General features: G+C 37.1%; 1 protein-coding gene across 1 annotated transcript in view; it reads left to right on the forward strand.

Annotated features, from left to right (window-relative positions):
- The window catches only part of lrp1bb (low density lipoprotein receptor-related protein 1Bb), a 359,341-nt gene extending 340,907 nt beyond the window's left edge, over positions 1–18,434 (forward strand). Inside the window, exons 83-91 of the mRNA XM_067410627.1 lie at positions 4,213–4,374; positions 5,088–5,262; positions 6,809–6,913; positions 11,973–12,086; positions 15,118–15,194; positions 15,498–15,588; positions 15,727–15,877; positions 17,228–17,302; positions 17,799–18,434. Coding sequence (XP_067266728.1) covers positions 4,213–4,374; positions 5,088–5,262; positions 6,809–6,913; positions 11,973–12,086; positions 15,118–15,194; positions 15,498–15,588; positions 15,727–15,877; positions 17,228–17,302; positions 17,799–17,939 — 1,091 coding nt within the window. The 3' untranslated portion in view covers positions 17,940–18,434. The remainder of the gene's footprint in view (positions 1–4,212; positions 4,375–5,087; positions 5,263–6,808; positions 6,914–11,972; positions 12,087–15,117; positions 15,195–15,497; positions 15,589–15,726; positions 15,878–17,227; positions 17,303–17,798) is intronic.
- Positions 18,435–18,758: the final 324 nt, after the last annotated feature.

The raw sequence follows: 18,758 nt of genomic DNA on the forward strand, positions 1-18,758 counted from the left end.
AGGGGTTTAATAATTTGCGTTGATAAAAAGAAAAATGACTTGAAATGTGCTCCAAATTTAGATTAAACTGCCCGAATTATACTCCACCATTACTGTAGGGAAAACACCCTAGGAAGTAAAATTAGCTCAAATGAAATATTTAGGGAATTATAAAGAGTTGTTTAGATTACGACCGAGCAACTGATTCGTCCAGCGTTCATTTGCTCGAGCCGTAATAAGCTCTTGTAACGGATATAAATATCCAACAATCGTGAAAACACTGATTAGAGCACGGTAACTTGATCACAGTTTAAGACATTAAATCATAAAGCACATAATACAAGACACTTTCCTTTTAAAATCTACAAGAGATTTTATTTATTCTAACACAAACTAATCTAACACAAAGGCACGCACATACACACACACACATTCATACGCGTTGCAGTAAGAAGGAAATGAGAGAGAAAGAGTTTTGAAAGAGAGAGAGAGAGAGAGTGATCTGATTAACCGAATTCCTATCAATGCATTTCAAGGACCAGAACGAACCATGAATCATTCATTTATGCACCAGTTCAGTTTTGGTCTGGAGGTACTTGCTTGCGTTGACTTAAAGGTGAATTTCCTCGTCGTGCAGAGAGGGGTTTCCAAGTCGATGATTGGTCCAGATCAGGTCCGTGTGGAACAATGAAGGAAGTCTCTTTGTCGCTGGAGTTGAAGCGGCAAAAGTCGTTGGTTGAACTTTGCGGCGAAACGTAGGACACGAGACTTTCAGCGGTAAAGGAAAATTAAGTAAAGAAAAGAAAAGTGAGTGAAGGTTGGATGGCTTGAATGGGCGGCTGGTCTGTTCTTCTTGTTACTCCATTGTTTTTGGTACTCTGGTCATGGTTTCTCTTACCAGAACTAACCAACTCCAGTTCGTTTACTAACCAACTTCTCTCCATTCACTATCTTGCAATATGATCATTTAAACTTAGTTGTTTGTCACACCTCTGAGGAGTCTTGGCCAATCAGACATTGTCCTGTTTCAAGAGGGCCTTCCTCTGCCCCCAATAAAACATAAGTGTCACATCCCGGTCTGTCTCTGCTTTAGCAGATTGCCATTTTAACATAATTGCTGTTAAATGGGATACAATACATTTTAAACAGATTTCATTCAAGTCAAGATATAGGAAAGGGGGGAAGAATCAAATTAAGTCCAAATAAGGCATACTTTCAGTCATTCAGTCAAGAGTTAACACATTTACATGAATTGTGAGTGTTTCTAAAGCCTAACTGTTTACAGGTAGTACTTGTGGACACATAATGCAAAATGTATGTAGTTAAAAGATGTTTGATAAGTCCGTTAAAATTGTTGGAACAATTTTGAAGCAGATTTATTTGTTCAACAGTCTCTTTGGCTCTCCTGTGAAGTAAGGAAACAAAAGGGTCTGGATCGTCTCTCTGTCTTCTTGGGTGACCCTTTGGTATGTCGCTTCTGCTATCAGGAAGCATGTGTCGTAAAAGTAATCAGCCTGGCTTTATCTGCAGACGGTCCGGAGCCGGAACCTCAATTCTGAATTAGAATTATGTTTTGAAAGAATCATCATTCATTTGTCTGGTTCGTCCACAGTTGCTACAATTTTTTTGTCCAAGGACTCCTCCTCAATTTGCAAACATCAGTTTTCCAGAGTATCCATCCAGCTTGACAACGAATGTTGACACCAATGGGATAAATTTAAAACAAAAACGTTATGAAGAGCAGCTTTATCAGTTTTATTGAGCCAAACCATGGGTTCTAACTAACTACTTTTATTAAAACCTAAAAAGACAAATACAGTGCTTCACTTACCTTAGCCAAAACGCCATTTTCTCCTTCAATAAACTTGTGACATTCCTTTATTTCACCAAAGACAGTGACGAACTCCAAAAACCATGATGAAAAACTGTCATAAAAAAGTAATATCAGATAAAATGTCGAAATGTATGCAACTGCAAGGTGAATGTGGCATTATTTGTACTTGCTTCAGAGCTTCAGACAATTTTACTGGGACTTGCATAGCTTAGAAACTACACTGGGAGGTTTTAGGAGATAAAACGCTTTACCCTATTTTCACAGACTAAAATGCATGTTTTAGGTGTTTTAACTGAAAGCAAATTGTACTGATACATCTTAAAATATATGGATGTCATTGTTTTATCTAAAGATGCACAAAGCTACAATGCCCTAATTGAAATAATGCCTAATCCTGGTTTAGCCTAAGCCCTGTCTGTGAAACCAGGCCTTAATATACTAAGACTGTGATAATCAAAGACCAAACTCTGAAACACAATTCCAATAAAAGCAGATGAGCCCAGAATATGAATGCAATGCGTTTAGTTACACGATAAGCGTTTTCCTCCCATGTTTTACACGCTTAACATAGCTATTAATACCGAAACAGCAATCTAAAAATATCAAATTCTGATGATGATGATGATAGCCTGCACATTTAGTTTATTAATATGGTGCGTACTGAGTTTTAACTTTTAATATCACTGTCTTAGTGCATGAAACCACATAAAACTTTTTCACGTTAAGCGTTTTACACTAGAGAATCATCCACTTTTCACAAGTATGTTACAAATAAACACGCATCTTTCAATCGCATGGAATAATCCATTAATGGTGCAACAAACAAGTTTAACACAATATTCGATAGTCAATATATTAAAAACATCCCAGAGCAGACTTTGCGAAACACTAACAGAAATTAAAGACTTTGCCTTTAGATTAACTTTATTTTCTTACCTCACTGACTGACGTCTGACGCCATTCACCTTGCCACCTCCTTCATGCCGTCTTCATCAAATACGTTGGAAGTCGTCACATACGGTTTTTTGAATTGCGAACTTAAACACTTTACATTGGTATAACGACTGATAATTAAGTATAGTGGAAATTGGCACAGTTTCAGTTAATGAAACGCAATACAATAGTGTTTTGGTGGGAAAAGAAATGTATGTGTGTTATTTTAACAAAACATATTTGGGTAAAACCAACAGTGCTGCAAAACCATTTTTTTTGAGTGTGGGAATGTTACTAGACAACGTCATTAACACTAGTGGGGACGTTCTGAGTATGTTCTGGGAACGTAAAATTAACCTGTCACCAAATGTCCTCTTTGTAACGTTCTTTTTTGACCATAAAATAACCAAAATAGAACGTCATATAAGGAACCTTAAACTGCAGCGCTTTCATTACCAAAAGATGTTTTTGGAAACGTCCCGAATGTTATGTAAAGTTTCTGAATTTTCATGACCTTTAGAGAACTTTTCGGGAACGTTGCGCAAGGTCCTGAGAACGTCACCTTGGAACACACTCTCCTTTAAGAGGGGTAGGGGATACTTAATGTATCAAATAATGAGACTAAGTTTGATTTCTGCACATCTCCTCCATTTGAATAAAAGTGCCCTGATGCAATTTGTTAAAGCTCCAGTTGATCTTTGCTGAAGCTGTCTTGATGAGAGAGAGCCAGTGTGAGTCAGAGGATCTTTGATGAATGGAAAGACAAGGCCGCAGCCTGGTACAAACTTAGGGGTCCTTAGAAGGCTTTTAGCTAAGCATCTTCTTCATGTCAGAATTTCTCAAAATCAGCATTATCTTGTGATCTTTTAAACCATAAGGATGCCACACATCCAGGAGGTAAGTGAGCCAATGGTAATCTTAACTTTTGGAGGGGAAGTTTATGATTCTTTGTCTTCGAGCATGGTGTTTTGAAACTATTAACAATTCTTATAATACTAATATGCTGCATAGGTATCTACATATAAATTATCATTCCAAAATCAAAATTGAAACTCACAGATGTCAAACATGATATGTGATCATGTTCACATGTATATCATGTCCCCTAATATGACCCCATTAACTTTTCATTTTCTTTTATTTTTACATCTTTTGATGCAAGTTATTTTGATGGCAGAGCTTGGTTCATTTGGTTGCTGTTAAGGCTGTTTTTAGTCAGCTTCACATCAGGAGTCAGTGTATGGTTTTTGTGGACTCTAGTACAGTTTTAAGTATAAATTGCCTATTGAAAAAAAAGATACCTTTCTCATGGCTTCTCTGCTGAAATTGCCTTCAGCAAACAGCTCACATTCTCTGCAAGTTTTGGTGGTAAAACTTGAGAATAAAATGATCACTTCTGCTACTTGTATTAATACTTTATGGCCTTTTCTTCTTAATGTGGACATATCTTTCTACTCCAATCATAGGGAAACCTACTTGCCGCTGCATGGCAGGCTTCACCGGTCCTAACTGTGAGAGGCGGGTCTGTGATCATTACTGCCTGAATGGAGGAACATGTGATGTAAGCCCTGGAAACCAGCCAGTGTGCCGCTGCTTGGCAGAGTACACGGGTGACCGCTGTCTGTATCGTAAGTATTGTAAGAGATTGCTTGTACTGGACCTAGCAGAAATGGTCAGCAACTACATTTCAGTTCAATAGGTCACTGATTCTCATGGCAGCTAATTACACCCACAGTTGTGCCCTTTTAATTCAACATCATCATAATCCATATTGCTTGTTTAAATCATTCAAGTACCAAGTGAAACTAAATGAAAGAACTGTGGAGAAAATGATATGATATCCAGAGTGAAATTTTCTCTTGAGTTGTTGAATTTTAACATAGAAGACCAGTCACTAAATTTTGGTTAATGGAACAATTGTTAACAACTGGCAACAGCAACAAAAAATTCCCCCAAAAAAGTAAATATTGTATTTGACTCAAAAGGGCATTTGCCAGCATTCGAACAATCTGTGCCCAAAGAGGTTTTCTAAATGCTGCTGTAACAACCTTGAGGTGTTTCTGTGTTTTGCTGATAAAATATTTGCTGTTATAAAGTCTTTGTTATTATAATTTGTTGCAAAACAATTTAATCTGTGCACCCGTAATGCATTTTTAGTGCACTGCACCCTAGGGGTGATGCATTTTCATCTAAGTACCAGTAGACATTTGATGCGGATAATTAAGTCTCATTAAAGCTTTGTAAAATTCTAATTAAACTTGAGCATAATATGAAAGAAATGTGAACTTGTATCTTAATTAGGGGCATATCTTGTGTTTTTTCTGTTTCTTTTCCATGTCAGATATCTGTCATCACCACTGTGTCAATTCCAAGGCATGTACGCTGTCCGGATCAGGGCACGTTGAATGTGTGTGCCCGGCTCGCTATGAAGGGATCAAGTGTGATGTCGACAAGTGCCTGCGTTGCCACGGAGCCCCATGTATCATTAATGGAGATACAGGAGATGTGTCTTGCAAGTTAGTTGGCTGTTTTTTTGATATTGCTATTATATTGTATGTGTTTTTAGGCAAGATTACTTGTAGACGTATCAAAAGGGAGATTTCAAACATTGAAAACAGTAATTTTTTGACAGTATTGGCAAGGAAATTGCTTGTTATATCTTTAAAAATCAATATTCATCTTGCAAATTTATTGCAGAATTGATGTTGTGCCTTTAATTCTTTTCATTCTGCAAAATATAATTGTATCCATGATAATACATTTCCACCAACAGTGGTGAACATTCATGTAGCTCATAATAGTACAAAGCCTAATTTATGTCATTTATTTATAGGTTAGCCCAGGGGTGTCCAAACTCAGTCCTGGAGGGCCAATGTCCTGCAGAGTTTAGCTCCAACTTGCCTCAACACACCTTCCTGGAAGTTTTTATTCTGCCTAGTAAGACCTTGGCTGTGTCCGAAATTGCCCTCATGCACTATTTCCTACATTAGTCCAAAAATACAGTTCATTTGAGGGAATGAATGAAAATGAATGAGCGAATTCAGATAAGTGTGCTGGAAGGGCTGATTTTGCATAGTTTGTGTTTGCTGTTTAAAAATCATTTGAAACTCAGCAAACTGACAGCTCCAGTAGTAAGATGAAAAGATTTATCTTGAGCTCTGTCATGGAAACTATCTATAAACCTTAATTAAAAAAATTAATAACCAATTAAAAAGGAATTCATACCTGTATGATATTACACTGTACCCACATTGGACCAGTGGATGATTCACCTGCGGGCGCCATCTTCTGGTCAGATGTAGGAATTCATTCAGTGTGCGACTCTCACAGTGCATTATGGGTATTGTCTAGATGTTGAGAGTACATCGGAGCTGCGTTCCATTCGACAGGGTCCCAACACAGTGTTCACTGCTCCCTATTCCCTGAGAATGGCATATCAGTTGAATTGGACTTCGCTGACAATAATTGCTTATTTGGAACGCCCTGCAAACATCATCAAAGAAATCAGATTCTGATATAACATAAAAATTTAAAAACTCTTTCAATGGCTTTTGTTTCATCATTAGTTCTGACTGGTGACGTGGTTCGCAATGAAAGTTGGGTGATTTTCCCTCTCTACTTCCTGTGAAGTGATGTATCGATGTTCCCTTATTCCCTATGCCATTCGCAGTGCCTTTTGAACTGAACATGTTCACTCCTTTTGGATTGTAATCTCACTTAAAATGGCGGAACACCCTGTGAAGTCCACTTACAGTCGAATGGAACACATGGTTGTACACTCGTTATTGTGGTGCATTGTGGAATTGAATGAGTGCACTTTATAACGTCCACTATGGTTTCGGACACCACTACAAATGGCTGCCCCCACAAATAGTGCCCTATTTAAGGGTATTTGGGACGATTTCGGACACAGCCCTTGATTAGCTGTTTAGGTGTGTTTAATTGGGGTTGAAGCTAAACTCTGCAGGACACAGGATTGGACACCTGTAAGTTTCCACTGAAATAATTCTTCGGTCTATGTAACAATCACATTTTTAGCTCCAATTGTTCTCGTTCTGCCAGCTGTACCAGCGGTCGAATCGCCTCCAGCTGCCAGTTGTGTGATGGCTACTGCTATAACGGAGGCACCTGTCATCTGGACCCCGACACCAGCCTACCCTTCTGCCAGTAAGAATGACTAAGTGCCTCCTTTTGTCCACATTCCAATTCCCAGCTATTAGACCCACACAGTGCTTAGTCTTGAAAGCCTTACCATTAATTTAGAAAATTTAGAAAATGTCTACAGATCTGAGAGACTACGTTTCCCAACAATATAGTGCCCAAAATTACCTTGGTTGGGGGCTCTACACTGTGCTTTTTAAGTCTGTCAAACTAAGTGTCAAAGGAATAATTAGGCCAAGCTCTTAAATGGCTGAAAGCCTAAATTTAGTTAAAAATCATATTACAGCAAGCATGAGAAAGAAGAATCAGAACTACCAAATATAGTACTATTCAAAAGTTTGGGGTCGGTAAGAAGTTTTAATGTTTTTGATAGTAGGTCTCCTATGCTCAACAAGGCTGCATTAATTTGATCAGTAACAGAAATATTATGATATATTATTGCAATATAATAATATATTTAATACATTTCAAAATGTAATTTATTCCTGTGATGGGAACATTTCTCTAGTCGTCAGTGTCACGTGATCCTTCAGAAATCATTCTAATATGCTGATTTGGTGCTCAAAAAACATTTCATATTACTGTCAGCATTGAAAACAGTTGTGCTGCCTAGTATTTTTGTAAAAACTGTGATATATTTTTTCAGTATTCTTTTGATATATATATCTATATATATATATATATATATATATATATATATATATATATATATATAAGAACAGCATTAATATAAAATAAAAGTCATAAATGAAACATTATAAATGTCTTAACTGCCACTTTTGATCAATTTAATCCTTTCTAAACAAAAGTAATAATTAATTAATTTATTTTTTTCTTACTTGCCCCAAACTTTTGATATATGTATATATTTTTTTTTATATTAAATTATCTGGACTATTAGATATATAGCTGAAACTGTTGAATGCATAAAATCCCTTTGACTTGATTCGTATCAGAGTTTCAGCACAAAGAGAGAGGGAACGTTCGCACAAATCATGTGAAAGGTCCTCTGTGTATGGGAAATCTCACTTTTTATAAACAGTACTGTTTAATTATTAAAAATGTATTGTAAAATCATGGCTTTTAAGCTGTCATCACTGGGCATGATGTTTTGTTGCCAGGTGCAACATTTTTTTCTTTTTTTTTTTTTGTGGGGTGGGGGGGGGGGGGGTTGCTTTGTGTTGATAAAGATGAGGTTAGGCTCACACAATGCAGGAGCTGCTGACAGGATGTCCACCCTGTGGACTTGTGTATATTGGGACGGCATCCTGAGAACAGCTGGAGTGCTGGTCTGTTTGGTTCGGCGGGCAGGAATGGATACATTTAAAAAGCCTGACAATTTGTTTTGTCGAGAATAAATTCCCTTTTCTATTGCGAGATCAGGAGCTGTTGAAGGCAGTGGCTGCTTGCAGAGCTCCATGTGTTTAGGATGTTGATAATAGAGGTAGTAAAGGCCACAAAGCTTTCAGCTGTGACCAGTGAAAAATATTTGTCCCTCACACTTTTATTTGAAGAATTTCACTTTTGTGCTGCAAGTATTCACGGAATGAAAAGTGTTTCAACACTTTGGTTTGCAGGGCTCCACATGTACATTTTTTTTATTTTAGTTATTTTAAATTAAATTAAATTATTTAAATCAATTAAATTATTTGAAATTTTGCAAGTAACATTTTAAGTCAATTTTATTTATTTATTTATTTATTTAGACTGTATAATCACAAGGTAAAAGCTGAATTTAGAAAATCTATTCTAATAATCTGATAACTTAAATTTATATAAATTATCAAATAATTTTTAGAAATGCAACAATTCAGTTTTAAATGCATCTAGTGTATATGGTTACACTGAATATACACTGGAAACTGTATGCAAATTGAGTGTCCAATGTCATGCACATATGCACTCATAATTTTCCACAATACTTTTTAATTGCTTTTTAATTGGGCAGTTACGGCCTAATGGTTAGAGAGTCAGACTTGTAACCCGAGGGTCACGGGGTCGAGTCTCAGTTCCGGCGGGAAATGTAGGTGGAGTGAGTGAATGAACCTCGCTGTCTTCCACTCTAATTACCCACAACTGAGGTGCCCTTGAGCAAGGCACCTAACCCCCAATCACTCCCTGGGTTCCACAGCAAAAATGGCTGCCCACTGCTCCAGGTGTGTGTTCACAGTGGGTGTATATGCGTTACACGCCACATCATTTTCACTTTTAATTACAAATGCTAAAGTCCTGCTTTGAAGAATCTCACAGCTGATCATGAGGTCCTGTTGTCTTCATTCGCTACAATTATATTGTGTGTATGTGTAAAGACCCCAATAAATGGTTAAAGTTAAATGTTTGTTAATTATTTCCCATACTACTTGCACCTCCTGACCATCCTTTCCTATGCAAGATATTTACAGTCATCATTCTTTTTGTTCCCATCAGATTTTATTAACTGCAAACACAGATTGCGACAGAAGGCATGTATAACGGATGCTCTTTGAAGCATGGTGGTTAAATTATCACCAGTTTTATCCAGTCCTCAAACTTAAACAGGTTGTAAATGGTTGTTTTGAAAATCGTCAAATGCTCTGTGCAGTTTATATGGCATTTGTGGCAATGACTGGCATAATCGAGAGAATGGAATCAATTTCTATGCAAATGATCTCTCTCTTTTTTTATTGTGAGGTCACGATAATGTATTTCATTCACTGGCTCTGAGTCACAGGAAATGTATGGAATGATGGATCTGTATCTGCCAAGAAGTCATGATAGTTGACCTGAAATGAATATAATTTAAATGAATTCCTTATCAAAGCCTAGGAGTCACATATTTGGGAAGGCAAAGTTTTTTACTTCAAAGTTGTTTACTCTCATGATGCTCAGACAACCTGACAAGAAGGAAACATAAAGCATGTTTCCAGTTTTTAATTCCATATATATATATGGAACTATTGCACTATTTTTCGCCGCAGCATTGGGGGAATTGGTGATCCTCTGCCCATCTTGACTTCTGAGAGGCTCTTTTATACCCAATCATGTTGCCAGTTGACCTAATAAGTTGCAAATTGGTCCTCCAGCTGTTCCTTATGTACATTTAACTTTTCCGGCCTCTTATTGCTACCTGTCCCAACTTTTTTGGAATGTGTAGCTCTCATGAAATCCAAAATGAGCCAATATTTGGCATGACATTTCAAAATGTCTCACTTTCAACATTTGATATGTTATCTTTATTCTATTGTGAAAAACATATAAGTTTATTTTATATTATATATATAAATTATATAAGTTTAGTATATTATTCCATTCCTTTTTTATTCACAATTTGTACAGTGTCACAACTTTTTTGGAATCGGGTTTGTATGTATGTATGTATATATGAAGAGTTTATTTGCAAAAACAGATAACTCCATTTTTATGAATTCTCACAAATCATGTTTTTTTTTTTATTGTTCATTCCAAGTAATAACAATCAAACTGCAGTTGGGCTGTTTTGATTAAGTAAAGATAACTCTAAAAAATACAGGTAAATTAAAAAATTAAAATTCAGTGAAAGTATGTTTTATATATATATTAAAAGTTTGTTTTTTAGCAAAAGCAGATAACTCCAACAGTCGTTTTTTGGCAAAAGCAGATAACTCCACATTTCATGTTTCATAGTTAAACAAAACCCAAGTAACTGCATTTAAAACACTCTCAAACACACATGTGCACACACACACACCCACACACCCACGCGCGCGCACACACACAGATCGGCACACACATACACACACACACACACACACACACACATAGATCGGCACACACATACACACACACACGCACGCTCTCTCTCTCTCTCAAACACACACACACACACCCAGATCGGCACACAAGTACACACAAACGCACTCATCCACACACGCACGTGCGCGCGCGCACACACACACACACACACACACACACACACAAACAAAAAGACAACCAATTTTTCAGCATGTAAGTCGTGTATGGTGTACAAGGACTTACAGGAGTCGAAATCATAAATCCTCGATCACTTTTAGTGAGCTTTGATAAAACTTCCCTCAGCTAGCGCGTCTTTTTGAAGTGACTAGAAGCCTTGTCACCTGACCTGAATACTGCGCGCTGATTCGCTAAAACGGACTTATCGGTTTCTGTACACAAACAACAAGGGCGCTTGTCGGCTTCTGCTGTAAAACGTGAACTTGCGATGCCTGAAAGTGGGCAAAACCGGCTCTTCTGACAAAATGGATTTAGGGTACAGAACGTGCTATATATGGAGAATAATGCACAACACTTAGTTCATTTTTTAAAAAAAAATGGTGTTTATCGGTTTTTGCAAATGAACTCTTCATATATATATACATATATACACACACACACACACACACACATAAATACATACATGCTGGACAAAGCAGCAGTCTTGGAAAGACGATTTTGACTTTATTTCTTTCTTTTACAAGGTATTGAAGCTGCCAACTTGGAAATTTACAACACATTTACAGTTTCATCGCTGTCCCCCCTAGATATCTGCGATTAACTCATCTGTCAACCTGAGACTGGCTCAGGCACAGGCTTTACCTCTCTATTGCTCATCATTCACCGTTCCAGTGAAATCACAAATATATCACAGTATATCACATTCAGTACATCACTGAATGTGATATACTATACATACTTGGATTGTTTAAAAAAGAAAAAAAGAAAAAATGCAACCTACAGCCTCATGGTTCGAAACTCCTAAATTCAATTCAGTTCAGTTCAATTTAAGTTTATTTGTATAGTCTCAAAGCATCTTTATAGAACATTTCTGTTAAATGATTTCTAAGAAAAACTAACCTTTTACAATAAACAAAAGGAAAAATCATTGAAAATTCATGGAAATTCATGGGTGAAAATTCTGGGAACGCTGAATTCTAGAAGCCCAGCAGTGAAATGCATATAAAACATGAAGGATCCTGAAGCTATAAGAAAGACATGACCAGACACTTGCTGCTACTGTAGATCATGCACTTTTTTCAGTTCTGCGCACTTAGTTCACATCTTACTGTCCTCACCTCACTGCGATGTCTTGCAGTTGCACGGCAGGGTTCAAGAACCAGCGTTGCGATGAGCTGGCCAATCCCTGCGATTACTACTGTCAGAATGAAGGGATATGCACAATAACTGCCCTTAACAAACCTCGATGCAAGTAGGTCTAACTGTTCACCTGATATAGACATTTCATCTCCACCAGCTTCCATCCATCCAGTTGATTTACCCTGACCACTTCCCATGATCCTACCATCCTCAAGAACACACATCCCATTCTGTGCAGCTCTCCACTTTCAGGATTCTCTCTGTGTGCTTTTTGCCTGTTTTATTTTTCGATCATCCTGTACAGTGTCTGCTTAGGGAAGAATTAATATAGTCAGACAATTAAAATGTGACCACACTCAGTTTGTTATACACTGTACAGTTTTAATGTGCAAAATCCAGTCTTCACCCTCATTTCATCCTCTGATAAACAAACATCAAACATCTGTTTAATCATAAACATGACCCCCACTGGACTGCTTACATTTACAAATAAGATGATTCATGATTTTCTTTCCGCTTTACTGCTTGCCATTTAATGATGTTTTTAGTTTGGTTGCACTGCACATGTGCCTACTCTTAAAATGATAGTCCCGAAAATGACAGCATATAAAGAGACTCTTATGCTCACCAAGGCTGCATTTATTTAATAATAAAAAAAAAAAAACAGTAAAAACAGTAACACCGTGTCCTAACCAGGTGTGATGGCGATACGAGAATATTCTATTTTAGAAAGAGTTTCTATTTCTCCGCGACGTCACGCCTGGAACAGCAACACAAAGTATGGCAATGATAATCTCATACTTTGATAATCTCAGGCTTTTATTTAACGTTAAAAGCGTTAGTTTGAACGTGAGTTTGAATATCGTTCTGTGTTCCCAGCTTTTTAGATGTAATGAAAACAACACTTGCTAATTCACCTCAGATCTTGAAAATAAATAAATGGGCACAAGAACGTTCAAACTGTCAACTCAATGCGAACAGACAAGTGTATTCTATGACAAAGACTGGTTCAGTCACTCCATATGTACTTTAAATAATGTTTAAATTGTGTAATATTTATGACATTTTTGAAATGGGTTGTCCCTATTCTCTTAATGTGTAATGGGCGTAACGTTCAATAAACCAATCAGAGTGTCATCTCCCACTCCCTTTAAGAGCGAGATGCGCTCGCATCATGGCGGATTGCTATTTACATGGCGGAATTTGTTGGTGGAAAAGCTGAACGCCTTTCAAGTGAAGAAGCCGATCTGCTCGTGCGCGAAGTTACGGCAGGCTTGCAAATGCAGGCTTTCAAACAGCTCCGCGCGATGAGTCAGTTAATATGTGTGTGTATTGGCACGATTGTTCAATTAATTAGCCAAGTAGTTAAATTAATTATTATAAATAGTAATAGGCTGAATTGAAAATAGATAGCCTAATTCTAATACACGCAATGACTATTCATCATTACATTTTTATATTTATGTAGCCTACACAATAATATTCTTTTACACTGTAATACTTTTGTTTTTAATATTTGGCATGTTTGTGTGATGCGCATCCCTGTGTGTAATAAGCAAAGTCGACGCGGACTGTGGACACGCCCAGAGGCGCAGTTTCTACCAACGCGCTCTAACAAAAAAATATTGCGCCATTGACTTTAGACTTTAGACCAGGTTTGAGTTGGTCTATGGCACAGTCTATTTTCAGCTCCTTAAAATAGCAATGCGCTGGCAATGCGGCTGAACACACCTCTTTTTTAGACCAGCACGCCCATGGGCGCACTAACTGGCGCAAATGCATTTACTAATTTAAGGACGTGGCGCTGAACGGGAAAACGCGAACGGCGCCGGACGCAAACTAGCAAAATTATTAAACAGTAAAAACGTTTTTTAACATCGATAATAATAAGAACCAATATTAATAATTGAGCATGAATAATAATTGAGCACCAAATCAGCATATAAGAATGGCTTCTGAAGGATCATGTGACACTGAAGTAATGGCTGCTGAAAATTCAGCTTTACCATCACAAGAATAAATTACATTTTTAAATCTATTCAAATAGAAAACATGATATTTCAAGTATTACTGTTTTTTTTACTGTAATCTTCATTAAATAAACGCAGCCTTTGGTGAGCATAAGAGACTTATTTCAAAAACAAACTTTTGACCAGTAGAGTATGTATAATGTTAATTGGTTTAGTTTAGTTTTAAAGGGATAGTTCATCCAAAAATGAAAATTAGATTTTTATCTGCTTACTCCCAGGGCATCCAAGATGTAGGTGACTTTGTTTCTTCAGTGGAACATAAATGATGATTTTTAACTCCATCCGTTGCATGTCAATGGGAACACAATATATAAGAGTCAAAAAAACATGCACAGACAAATCCAAATTAAACCCTGACGACACATTGATGTCCTAAGACACGAAACGATCGGTTTGTGCGAGAAACCGAACAGTATTTATATATTTTTTTTACCACTATGGTAAAAAAAAAACACCACTATGTCCACTAACTGCCTTGCGCTTCCAGTTGGTGAGGTCTGATCGCACTCTGACAATAGAAGTGATGTCTCGCACTCATTGAAGCAAAGTGCGAGAGATCACTTCCATCATCAGAACGCATTATCAGAGCACACAAACCAGAAGCACAAGGCAGTTGGACATAGTGGTGTTTTAGAGGTAAAAAAATAATATAAATGCTGTTTGGTTTCTCGCACAAACTGATCGTTTCGTGTCTTAAGACATCGATGTGTCGTCACAAGCCACAGGGTTTGTCTGTGCATGTTTTTTTGACTTTAGATTGTGTTTTTATAGATTGTGTTGCCATTGACATGCATTATACGACTGACAGACGGCAACGGTTGGAGTTAAAAATGATCATTTGTGTTCTACTGAAGAAACAAAATCACCTACATCTTGAATGCCCAGGAGGTAAGCAGATAAACATTAAATTTTATTTTTGGCTGAACTATCCCTTTCTATGAGTAAATGATAACAAATTGTACTTTTGGGTGAACTATTCCTTTAAGTAGGTTTTAGGCCATTGTCTGTTTAAATTCACTCTGCAGTGCCCAAGTTTTATTTTCAAACTGTCAGCCGTTTCTTCTCTTTTCTGACTTGCCTTCTGTTTGTTTTGATTCTGTTGTTTTAAATCAGATGCTCAGCTAATTGGTCAGGGACGCAGTGCGAGAGGCCGGCCCCCAAGAGCAGCCGCTCCGATAACACAGCTGGAGGTGAGCGATGCAGAGAGCTTTCACGCTTTATAAAGAGCTCTCCTCTCCTAATTCAATAAGGATTCAGTCCTTGAATTATTAAAATGAAAAGAACTGTTATTTCATCAGTCAAACGACACATCTGAATATACATCTGAGCTTCTTGTTAAATATTGGTTCAATATCTTTTCAGCTGCAGTAGTGTTTATTTAATTTTGCTGTGATGGAGTATCTAATAATTTCCTGTTCCACCTGCATAGACACCTGGGGAAATAGGCTTAATAGTGGATTTTTTACTTCTGGATTTTTTCTTGTGTGAAACAGGAAGTATAGCTATCATTGTGCCGTTGGTCCTGCTGGTCGTTCTGATTACTACAGTAGTTACAGGTGTCTTCATCTGCAGAAGACGACAAAGGTACTTTTTGATTTGACAGCCCTCACTTCATTTTTTTTTTTTTTTTTTTTTTTGACTACATGTTCAAAAATACACAGTACATATAAACAATGTAGCCTTCAGCCATTTGCAGCTATTTCAAGTGCTACTCTGTCACAGGGGGAAACGTGTACAACGGCAGCCCATAACTAATGGAGGCATTAATGTGGAGATAGGCAATCCGTCCTACAACATGTATGAGGTGGACCATGACAACCACGCAGATGCTGGAAGCCTTCTCAAACCAAATTTCACGCTCGATCCCCACAAGGTTTGTGTTGGAATATTTTACACTCCTAACACAAGAAATCTCAGAGGCTGTTGATGTATATCCATAAATAACAATGTGGTAGATCCAGAAAGAACATGTTTCTGTTATCTCCTGAAAAATATCTGGTGAATAATTGGCAAGTGTAAATAAGTAATATTAAACGGTTAGTTCACCCAAAAATTAAAATTCAGTCATTATTTACTCACCCTCATGTCATTCCACACCCATAAGACCTTCGTTCATCTTCAAAACACAAATTAATATATTTTTGATAAAATCCATTGATTCAGTGAGGCCTGCTTTGACAGCAAGTTAATTTACACTTTTTACATGCCCAAAAAGGTACTAAAGATATATTAAAACCGTTCATGTAACTACAGTGGTTCAACCATAATGTTATCTAGTGAAGGGTGATTTCAAAACAGTGCTTCATGAAGCTTCGAAGCTTTAGGAATCTTTCGTTTTGAATCAGTGATTCAGATTCGAACAATCAAACAATCTCAAACTGCCAAAGTCACATGATTTCAGTAAATGAGACTTCGTTACGTCATAAGAGTTTTGAAATTTCAATGGTTCATGTGACTTTAGCAGTTTGATACACGCTCTGAACCACTGATTCGAAACAAAAGATTCGTAAGCTTCGAAGCTTCATGAAGTAGTGTTTTGAAATCGCCCATCACTAGATTTTGTTGAATAATGTAATTTTTTGTGTTTTTTTTGGTGCACAAAAAGTATCCTCGTCGCTTCATAACATTAATGTTGAACCACTGTCGTCACATGAACTGTATTAAATACGTCTTTAGTAGCTTTTTCGAGCATTTGAAAGTGTAAATTAACTTGCTCTCAATGCAAACCTCACTGAGCCATCGGATTTGATCAAAAATATCTTAATTTGTGTTCTGAAGATGAACGAAGGTCTTACGGGTGTGGAACGACATGGGGTTGAGTAATTAATGACATTATTTTCATTTTTGGGTGAACTAACCCTTTAACGGTTGCTTTACACCAGGGCTTTTATCTTTTGCCTGCATCCTCTCACCCAAGATACCAGTGAAAAATATTCACTAATTTCACTACCTTGCAAGTTTGCCTCATTAAAGCTGCAAACATTATATTTTTTCCCTTTGAAAAGAAATAACTCTGACATCTGTTTCTAAAAACTCATGCCTTTTAAAAGCAATGCAAAAATGGCAGTAACAATACGCGCTCGGTTTTTCTTGCTTCACACTGACCGTTTGTTTCGTATTATGAAAATGTTTCTGTCTAAATAGCAGCGTTACATTGATGTTGTTTAGTGACAATGACGTTCTAAATGTCGACTGCATGCTGGGGCAACTGTGTGTGTTCCAGGGCTGGTGTGTAAAATCCAGTGACCCTTGCACGCTGAATATTCATTCTGTCCCTAAGGAAATAATACCTGGACAGGTGAACGCCTTGAGCTCCTTTGTCTCAATTATGTAGCGAATCACAGTCATTCTAAATGACATTTTTGCATGCATGTGGTGTGACGTGTGATAGTAAGTGCATGGCTTTATGGCTCAACTTCTGCTGTGTTTTTCATGTTTCTCGTTTTTAGTGGTTCATTTATGCGGGAGGTGAGGTTGATGGGGTTGTGAGTGATGCTTATAATATATTTATCATCCTTTGCTGACATCAGCATGTCACCATAAGCATGATTGAATATGCTTTCAAAGCACCGAATCAAATTATGCTACTGAATCCACTTCAGTGGAAGCAACTCCTTGAACCAACTTTAATCCTGCACAACTTGTTTTAAATTTATTTCGTTTTTGTAGTATGTTTAACATGTTTTATTTAATGAATTATCATTCTTTTTTTTATTATTATTCATATAAGTTTTTCTTTAAAATGAATTCTGGGAGTCTGAATGTCAATTTTCATCAATTATCTCTCCAAACAGCCAGTGAACTACTCCAATCCAGTGTACGCGAAGATGTACCTCGATGGTCAGAACTGTCGCAAGCCAGTCCTCAACATTGACGAAAGGAGAGAGCTACTCCCAAAGAAACTTGAGGGGACGATTCGAGAAACCGCCGCATAGCCTGACTACACTTTGTACTCTTTTTTTACTTTAATGTACAAAATGTATAAAACACAAGGAAAACAAAAAATTTTCTATTTCCTATCAGGTTCAGATATCTTGTTTATATTTGGTTTCTTGGCAACATCAGCATTGCGCCTTTACGTCTGTTGCGATATTTGGAGTCATACTTGTCCATCTATTTTTTAAACTGTTTTGTTGTACTGCACACGTGACACACAGCTGCTCATTTGCACATTGTGGACAGTTAACGAAATTACAACAGCAAAATCTTTTTCTTTTAATTGGTTTATTTCTTCCTAAATTTTAAGTATGTTGCCTTGGGGCATCATGACAGCTTTTGCCTTTTTTCTTTCTAGCGTTTACTTCACATTACACTGTGAAAGTTTTCATTTCCGTATAGTATTAACCTCATTTATCATATTTAATTATGCTAGAAATGCCATATTTGTGCCATTTAAAGGGATTTTGTTATATTCATGTAAGATTTTATTCTTTAATTCCCTCCTACCGCTTTCTTTCACAACATAGGGCTACATAAGTCAACCACTTGACTTGAGTCAGTTCTTATTGAAGAAATGAGTTGATATCTATTCAGTGTTGTTTACTTTTGCTTCATGAAGTGATTTTTTTTTCATTTCCACCATCCAGAAAAATGCTGCAATTATGAACCATGTGTATGAAACCCAACCATGTGGCATGCTGGGATAGCTCAGCACTGAATGGAAATATTGACCAAGTGCCGTCCTCTCTACGGTTTGACAACATCTTTACGAAACTGATATCTGTTTGATGGACATTAAACTTCAATCTAGTAGT

The sequence above is a fragment of the Chanodichthys erythropterus genome, chromosome 14 (assembly GCF_024489055.1).
Source record: "Chanodichthys erythropterus isolate Z2021 chromosome 14, ASM2448905v1, whole genome shotgun sequence".
NCBI classification, from domain to species: domain Eukaryota; kingdom Metazoa; phylum Chordata; class Actinopteri; order Cypriniformes; family Xenocyprididae; genus Chanodichthys; species Chanodichthys erythropterus.